The sequence below is a fragment of the Nansenia antarctica genome (assembly GCF_963989245.1).
Source record: "Nansenia antarctica genome assembly, chromosome: 10".
NCBI classification, from domain to species: Eukaryota; Metazoa; Chordata; class Actinopteri; order Argentiniformes; family Microstomatidae; genus Nansenia; species Nansenia antarctica.
In genome coordinates, this window is record NC_137680.1 from 4,005,544 (window position 1) to 4,015,274 (window position 9,731).

The 9,731-nt window shown below is 49.4% G+C and overlaps 1 protein-coding gene across 1 annotated transcript in view; it reads right to left on the minus strand.

Annotated features, from left to right (window-relative positions):
• erfl3 (Ets2 repressor factor like 3) overlaps positions 1-7,451 on the minus strand; it is a gene marked incomplete at its 3' end in the record, with an annotated part of 15,524 nt that extends 8,073 nt beyond the window's left edge. The window contains exon 1 of the mRNA XM_080540909.1: positions 7,321-7,451. Within this exon, the coding sequence (XP_080397035.1) occupies positions 7,321-7,352 (32 nt within the window). The 5' untranslated portion in view covers positions 7,353-7,451. The remainder of the gene's footprint in view (positions 1-7,320) is intronic.
• Positions 7,452-9,731: the final 2,280 nt, after the last annotated feature.

The window sequence follows — 9,731 nt, forward strand, 5'->3', positions numbered from 1 at the left end:
TAGAGATGTGGATCAGGCTAGGGTCTGATTAGGCTGGTCACATGCTCCCTGGGTGCGAGCGTGTGCTCGAGCGTACTCTGGGTGTGTGTGCGGCTCGTGTGTGTGTGTTTGTGTGTGTATGTGTGTGTGTGTGTATGTGTGTGTATGTGTGTGTGTTCCGCCCGCACAGCAAATAAAGGGCCCATTCTACATTGGACAATGAGATGCACAAAACACACACACACACACACGTACTGGAAACACATACGTGCAGATACCGACAAACACACACACAGACACACAGACACACACACACTCGCTCGCTCAACACAAACTCATCCAGTTCCCTTCTCCCACCCTCCCTCCCTCCCTCTCCTCCCTCCATCCCTCGTTCCTGCCACACAATGGGGTCTGTTGTGAGGCCAGGGCTTCTGACCTACTAACAGCCCCGGCCACGGTGGCACAGCAGTCCTGCTTAATCAAACACCATGCTGTGTAGGTGTGTAGGTGTGTGTGTGTAGTCGTGCGAGCTGGTTTAACAGAAGTGGCTCCCAAGTTGACATATATGTTTGTTCGATAAGATGAATATTATCCACCCATTGCTGGCATACTTTGGTAAGAGCGTGTATGAGTGAAGTGTGTGTGTGTGTGTGTGTGTGTGTGTGTGTGTGTGTGTAAAGGGAGGGGTGCAGGATGGTAATCTCTCCCAGCTGTGTGGAGTGTGACCCCTGACCCCTGACCTGCGGTAGGGCCAGCCCTGTCAGAGAGGCGGGGCCATGGAGGCCATGATGGGCTTACAGCCTCTAACAAGATAACAACACTCATTAACCCACTTTTTATTTTATTCTGTTTTTAAAAACCTGTTTTAGCTGTGGTTTTGTCTTTGTTGGATGTTAGCACAACGCACTTTGAAACAGTGTGGAGGCAAGTTTGTGTGAGGGGGCGGTGGAGGTGGTGGTGGTGGTGGTGGTGGAGGTGGAGGTGGTGGTGGAGGTGGTGGTGGTGGTGGAGGTGGAGGTGGTGGTGGAGGTGGTGGTGGAGGTGGAGGTGGTGGTGGTGGTGGTGGTGGAGGTGGAGGTGGAGGTGGTGGTGGTGGTGGTGGTGGTGGAGGTGGTGTTGGTGGTGGGTGTCAACCCCTGGTTTCACAGCTCTAATGCAGCCCAGAGCCCTGTGTGTGTACCCTCCTACCCTCCTACCCAGCACACAGATCCCATTGTGTCCTCTTGCTCTCCTTCTCCCCCCCCTCTCTCTCTCCCTCTCCCTCTACACTAAGACTGGGGGATGCACAGCATCTCTTTTTAATGATATATTTATAATAACAACAACAACTATGATATGCCTAATGGGTCTGCCTTTAATGTGCTCTGAACCACGTTAACCCCTGGTACTACGACTTCTAATATATTTAGTTATAATAATGTGCCTTTTTATACATCTCGCCCAAAGCGCAATAAACAAAAAAATAAACAAATAAACAAACAACGGATCTCATTCCACATCCATTTGGCATTCCTCCTACCCCCCCTGTGGACCATGCTCTCTCTCTCTCTCTCTCTCTCACACACACACACACACACACACACACACACACAAGCCTGAGGAGAGACACACACACACACACACACACAGTGGGTCTAATCCTCTCTACAGGAGTGGGAATTTCATAGCGGCCGTGGGAGCGGGAGACAGGGAATGACGCAGGGACATGGGCTGTGTCCTCTCAACGGAAAGTCCACACACACACACACACACACACACACACACACACACACACACACACACTCCTGATAGAGGGAATTTCCACCATGTGCATGGCAGACAGGAAAGAGTAAGATCAAGAGGGTAACAATAATAATCACAAAAGCTGGGAGATAAAAATAAAAAAAAAGAGAAAAAAAGCTGGGGCTTGAAAACAGGCATATTGTTTAAGCTCTGTGTGTGTGTGTGTGTGTGTGTGTGTGTGTGTGTGTGTGTGTGTGTGTGTGTGTGTGTGTGTGTGTGTGATTCTGCCAGCCATATGGAGTTAAAGTGCAGAGTTCTGGGTGCCACACCGTCTTTGGTCTCCAGATTTATCCCATATGCTGAGAGCAAGGTGGCCCACAACCCTGCCATGTGTTCCATATGGGGATGGCTGCTCGTGTGTGTGTGTGTGTGTGAGTGTGTGTGTGTGCATGTGTGAGTGTGTCTGTGTGTGTGTGTGTGTGTGTGTATGTGTGTGTGTGCATGTGTGAGTGTGCGTGTGTGTGCGTGTGTTATAACGTCATTAATCTTTAGTGCCATTAATCCTCTTACCACATGACTATTGATGTGGATCTTGAGAGGCTTTATTTCAGGCCTCTGTTGTGGCGAGTGCCTCGTATGCAGCTCTGGTGTCAAATGAGGTGACAACACGTGTGTGTGTGTGTGTGTGTGTGTGTATGTTGGCGTCATAGCTCCATCTACTCGACCAAGAACAACATGTACAAACTGAATGTATTAGACCAGAGGGCTGGGCTTGGACATCACATTGAGGTTGAATGACAAAACAACACAAGACAACACACAAGTGAAGGATCAGGCTGTGTGGTTAAGGAGTAGAGGAAGGAGAGGGGATGGAGGGACGATGAGGAGGAGGAGGAGAGGAAGGAGAGGGGATGGAGGGACGATGAGGAGGAGGAGGAGAGGAAGGAGAGGGGATGGAGGGACGATGAGGAGGAGGAGGAGGAGAGGAAGGAGAGGGGATGGAGGGACGATGAGGAGGAGGAGGAGAGGAAGGAGAGGGGATGGAGGGACGATGAGGAGGAGGAGGAGGAGAGGAAGGAGAGGGGATGGAGGGACGATGAGGAGGAGGAGGAGAGGAAGGAGAGGGGATGGAGGGACGAGGAGGAGGAGGAGAGGAAGGAGAGGGGATGGAGGGATGATGAGGAGGAGGAGGAGTAGAGGAAGGAGAGGGGATGGAGGGATGATGAGGAGGAGGAGGAGGAGGAGAGGAAGGAGAGGGGATGGAGGGATGAGGAGGAGGAGGAGGAGGAGGAGAGGAAGGAGAGGGGATGGAGGGATGAGGAGGAGGAGGAGGAGGAGGAGAGGAAGGAGAGGGGATGGAGGGATGATGAGGAGGAGGAGAGGAAGGAGAGGGGATGGAGGGATGATGAGGAGGAGGAGAGGAAGGAGAGGGGATGGAGGGATGAGGAGGAGGAGGAGGAGGAGAGGAAGGAGAGGGGATGGAGGGATGATGAGGAGGAGGAGAGGAAGGAGAGGGGATGGAGGGATGATGAGGAGGAGGAGGAGTAGAGGAAGGAGAGGGGATGGAGGGATGATGAGGAGGAGGAGGAGGAGGAGAGGAAGGAGAGGGGATGGAGGGACGAGGAGGAGGAGGAGGAGTAGAGGAAGGAGAGGGGATGGAGGGATGATGAGGAGGAGGAGGAGGAGAGGAAGGAGAGGGGATGGAGGGATGATGAGGAGGAGGAGGAGGAGAGGAAGGAGAGGGGATGGAGGGATGATGAGGAGGAGGAGGAGAGGAACAAACGGCATCATAATCAGCCCCTCAGGCCAGGCCATCGGTGACTAGTACTAAGACCTTCTATATATAAGCACTGGCTGGAACCTAAGCTGCAAATCTGCTACTGTTACACCACCCCGAGCTGCTGCTTCTGGACACAACACAGGAGAGGAGGGGGGGGAGAGGAGGAGAGGAGGAGAGGAGGAGAGGAGGAGAGGGGGGGGAGGAGAGGACGGAGAGGAGGGGAGGAGAGGAGGGGACGGAGAGGAGGAGAGGAGAGGAGGGGGGGAGAGGAGGGGGGGGGGAGGAGGGGGGGGAGAGGAGGAGAGGAGGGGGGGAGAGGAGAGGACGGAGAGGAGGGGAGGAGAGGAGGGGACGGAGAGGAGGAGAGGAGAGGAGGGGGGGAGAGGAGGGGGGGGGGAGGAGGGGACAGAGAGGAGGAGAGGAGGAGAGGAGGGGGGGAGAGGAGAGGAGGGGACGGAGAGGAGGGGAGGAGAGGAGGGGGGGAGAAGGATTGGAGGAGAGGAGAGGAGGGGACGGAGAGGAGGGGAGGAGAGGAGGGGAGGAGAGATATTGGAGAGGAGAATACATATTGAATTAGACAGACAGACAGACAGACAGACAGACAGACAGAGGCCCAATCCCATTTTTACCCCTACCCCTCGTTTTGGAATGCCACACGCTTTTCGGCTGGCCCCTCGGGAAGCTTTCAACAAAGGTTGGAAATCTTCCCCTATGAAATGGGACGACCCTTCAGGACCCTGATACGTCATCAGTAGTGTCATAGAAAAGCATCGACGCTCGCGATTCGTTCTCAACTTATTATGTTTCACGTTATCAATCAATTGATCAAACAAAGTCATCAAATAATAAAAAAGAACAATGCTTCATTACCAGGCCAGTTCATAGTAAGTAAGTAAGTAAGTAAGTAAAGCTTTATTTATATAGCTATCTTTCATACAAGAAATGCAGCTCAAAGTGCTTTACAACAGGAATAAGAACATAAAGTGAATATAAAAACATATATAAAAACATATACATGCATAGAATTAATATAAAAGCAGTGCTCTGTAGGCTAGCAACCTGTGCTCCTACCCTGCCAGACTGCACAGATATTAGAGGAGCGCTAACAAGTGCAACAACTTCACAGCTGGACTGTAGTTCAAGTTTGTGTGTGCTATGCGTGTGTGTGTGTGTGTGTGTGTGTGTGTGTGTGTGTGTGTGTGTGTGCTATGGCGCCATATGCCATCAAAGGGAGGAAATGTGACATGAAAATGTCAAAATATGCAAATCAGCCTTAAAATATTGTTGTAACGTTAGATAGCTAGCTAGACACATCGGCATAATAGCGATTTCTGTTATGCTTGTTATAAAGAAAAGGTCTATAATAGGCTACATTGAAATGACATTAAACTAAGATAATATGATGGTTATCATCATTTAAAAAAATATTTTATTAACAAAGAAAATAATTCTATTTGTGGTTTTCTTTTCCTGCTGGTCACTATCTTGCCGAAGATTCGCAAGGCATTCTGGGAGATTTCAACACTCTATTTTAACCCTCGGTTTGGAGTGTGCATCTGAAAAAAACTCAGTTTGGAGGGCTATGTAGTCCTACCACTTGGCCCTACCCCTACATGCCAACAAGAATTGGGACACCCCTACCCTGCACGTGAACGCGCAAAACGGAGGGGTAGGGCTAAAATGTAGGGCCACGGGGTGAGTTGGGATTGGGCCAGACACTCCTCTCTCTCACACATCCCCCTCACTGTGATTCTCCGTCTGTTTTGCAATCAGTGTGTGTGTGTGTGTGTGTGTGTGTGTGTGTGTGTGTAAAACCGTCCTCACCACCAGACCCTGTCTTAATTACACCAGTCTGTAAACCAGTGTGTGTGTGTGTGTGTGTGTGTGTGCGTGTGTGCGTGTAGTACCTAAACTGGGCAACAGCCATATCGGTCAACAATAAAAATGTCTAATATCCTCAACATGTTGCAGCATGTTAAGTGCTTGACCTAATCTGTGTCCTGTTGAGCAGACAGACAGGAGAGGCTCCAGTGACACATGGTCCCAGTCTTTAGTGATAAAAGATCAAGCAAATGTCTCCAGTCACCATGGGAATGAATCAGAAGAAACACTGTACTGATACTCTCAATGCAGGATATATATACTGATATATATGTATATATTTGTATGTATGTGCACCTAACACACCACAAAATACGCATTGGTCCTCCTTATTACGGGCCCCATTATGTCTTAAACGAAGCCTTAAATCTAAAGCAATGCTCTAACTATTCTGGTATTGTGTCTGGCAGCAATTACACACGGCCACCAGGATTAGGTCAAAGTCTTTGCCAATGTCTGTTGTGTTCTCCCAGCGAGCTAATGTGTTTAATCTGTCTGGGAGTGTTATAGAGTCTGTGTTTGTGTGTGTGTGTGTGTGTGTGCGCACGTGCATGAATGAGTGTGTGTTTAAGCTGTCTGGGTGCGTTATAAAAGAGTGAGAGTGTGTGAAGGAGATCAGAGCAGATTCTGTGTGACAGATCCAGGGTAAGCAGTGAGCAGCGCTGCCATGATACTGTATCGGGGGCCTGATTACTGTCTGGATTACTGTCACAAAAGACTAGACCGTGTGTGTGGGGACCTCGGCCATAGACCAACAGTAACTGGACATCGGGTCACTGCCAAAACAATTCACAGGGCTTGTGTTCCTTCCTTTGCCATAAGCGGGGTTATGAAGATCAGAGCCTGGAACAGTGTATGGTTAAGTGGTGCTCATAAGGTAGGCTAATGGAGCTTGGCGTTAGAAGAGCATTAGGATATTAAGGCCACCACCATAACAGTGTATTAGGCCATTTGGGTCAGTGCCGTAACAGCATATGCGGGTCTGATTAGCTGCTGGAGCTAAAAGGGACTATAGGTCAGAGCCAAAACAGTATATGGGGCCTGATTAGCTGCTGGAGCTAAAAGGGAGTATGGGTCAGTACTGAAACGCTGTGTGGTGTCACCAGGGTCACCACCATAACCATAGCCATAATGTTGGTGTCCTGAGACAGGGCTTTATATGGTGTTTTGGTAGGTGTGATAAGAATGGGGATAAGTATTGGGGACGTGGTTTAGGGTTAGAGTCAGTTGTTGTTTTTGTGCAACAGGGGTCGGACAGAGTGCAACAGTGTTATTGGATAATCATTTTGCCATTTAGCAGACGCTTTTAATCCAAAGCGACTTACAATTACGAATTACAGGGACATTCCCCCTGGAGTAACTGAGGGCTAAGGGCCTTACTCAAGGGCACACTAGTAGTGTGGTGTGGTTTCAGGCGGGATTTGACACTCACAACCTTCCGATCACAAGTCCAACTCACTATCCACTAGACCACCACTACCCCTGGATCAGGGCTAAAACGTCAACCGGCTGTCATCTACAGCCGACCCCCAGCCACTGCCGTAACACGGTTGAGGATCGAGCCAGATAACAACAAAGACAAGTCTTGGAAAGCTGGAGACGGGGCGGCTGTGGCGCAGGAGGTAGAGCTACCGTCTAATGATCTCATGGTTGGCAGATCGGCTGTTCGAGCCCCGGCTGGCCACATGTCGGAGGGTCCTTGGGCAAGACACTAAACCCCAAATTGCTCCCAGTGAGTGGGCCGGCGCCTTGCATGGTAGCTCGCCGCGTGTGTGAATGTGTGTGTGAACGGGTGAATGAGAGGCCGTTGTAAAGCGCTTTGGATAAAGGCGCTATATAAGTGCAGTCTATTTACCATTTACCAAAAAAACAACCTATAGACAAACGCAAAAATACACAAAACCCTCCCTCTCCATCCATCCACGCACACAAATCCACACAAAAAAAAACTCTCGTACCTTAGCGCTCGGCTCAGCTTGTCGTAGTTCATCTGGGGTTTACACTTGCGGGCGCCCCACAGCCGGGCCACCTCGTCGGGGTCTTTGATGACGAACTCCCCGTAGTCCCCCTGCCAGGCGATCACGTCGTGGTACTCCTCCTTGCGCAGCAGCTCCAGGATGAAGTGCCACAGCTGGATCTGCCGCGAGCCGGGGCTCGACTCGGGCTTGTAGGCCCAGTCTGGGAAGGCGAACCCTGGGGAGAGGAGGGAGAGGGAGGAGAGAGAGAGGGGTTAGCCTGGGTCAGTGGAGCACAAGCCTCTCCGATTACTGTACAACCGAGACGAGCATCTTAAGAGATAATGTAGGGAAAATGGTCAGGGATAAGATATCGTGAGCTTAGAATTATAAGGTTCTATCTCCGTTTAGGGTAGTTCAGAGATATTGAGCGTCAACGTTTTTACATTCCATTATGTTTTGTGAGATGGAACCTTTGTATTTTATTAATTACTAACTCAAAAATGTCAACATTTAAAAAAATAACACCACACAGGCATTAATAAACACCTAATGGATCAGATTACCGGTATGTAAAAAACTCTATTTTGACAAAAATGGAGATAGAACCTTATAATTCTAACATCATGATATGCCATTTAGCGGGAATCGAATGCACAACCTAAGAGTTGTTATACAACAGCTAGTTCCGACCAAGTAATTTGATTGGACAAGAGGCATTCCATGAGTGCTGATATACAGTATAACAGCACTGGGACCTTTAACTATATGTAATCACTCCGAAATGACCGTTAATACAAAGTAGCTAACCTGCATGTGTTTGTGTTCAGGTTACTAGGCAACAACAGTCCAGTTGCGGAACAATTTTTTGTTGACGGAGCCAAAATAAATGATGATGTTCAGTGTAACACACTCCCTCTCGTGTGATATTGCTTAAATAGCGCCATGCGTAGAGCAACTGAGCCACAGAGGCTAGCGGGGGGCTGGTGGCTGGGGCATGATGGGATAAAAGACCTGACTGGGATCAGAGATTACGTGACGAGGCAAGAGGAGCTGGCGGCTGGTGTCTTACCAGGTGAGGGGGGGGGTAAGACTCCTTCTAGAACAGTCCAGAGGGTTACCAGGTGTACTGCGGTCGGTGGTGTATTTGGGATCTACTATGTGAGGCCTATTCTCGTCTCTGTGCTGTATTTAGGTGAGTCTCTCATGCAAGTACAAAGTCACAATGACAAATGGGGATACTGTTTAGCATTAGACAAATGCCTCTTTTCTTTTCTTTCCTCTCCTCTCTCCTCCCCCCTTCCTCCTTCCACCCTCCTTCCCACTCCTCTGCCCCTGTAATGATATCTATCGTTTGTTCAAAGTCACTGATTAAATAGTGAGTAGGGGAAACAGGTGACTACGCTGTTGTCTGCATGTGACTGATTAGGATGGGTGTAGAAACCACAACCTTCCGCTGTCACTTGGGCGGCAACCCACCACAACACTTCTCGACAGGAAGCACACTCGGTGATCTCCCAGCAGTGATATGAATGTGACTACACGCACACAAACAGACACTAATATTGACACACACACACACACATTTTAAATGCTTTAGTTATGTCCACATAAATTATACAATATATCTAAAGGACATAAATACTATCAGTGCATTTTTACATTATGGAAATTACTGTCAGTTACAGTAGTGCTGAGCCAACAACCAACCAACCAACCAACCAACCACACACACACACACACACACACACACACACGCTAATATTGAAACTCAGGCGATTCATCTAGCCCTCTTCCTAGGGTTCTGGAACATTATTCAGAGTTAAAACCTCTCCACTCTCTCCCCCCCCTCCACCTCTCCCCCCCCTCCACCTCTCCCCCTGATGTTGTCACTCTTTCCTACTGACAGAGGAAACAACATGGCCTGGTCCTCCCTCCCTCCATCCCTCCTTCTCTCTCTCCCCCAAACACACACGGCCGGAAACAGACTGTGGGTGTGGAACTGTGGGTACATGCGCATGAGTGTCTGCATCTGAATGAGTGTGTGTGTATTTCAACTCGTATGCGTGGTGAAAAGGATGTGACACATCTCGTCCAGACGGGGTGTCAGCAGAGTGTGTAATACTGGGAGCTTGACAGAGACGGTGACAGGCCCTAGGTCCTCATCATTAGCTGTTACACACACACACACACACACACACACACACACACACACACACACACACACACACACCATCCCCTCTTCATCTGGCTAACCAACTTACACTGCCAGAGAGGGGGAAGAGATCAGATTTAGATTAGGCAAAATTAGATGGAGACAATCTTTCCTGTTCATTTGGGATCAATGCGCTGCCCGTTTGAACGGCTGGATACATTTGTGTCAGGTCTGTGTCTGTGTGTGTGACTCATTTCGA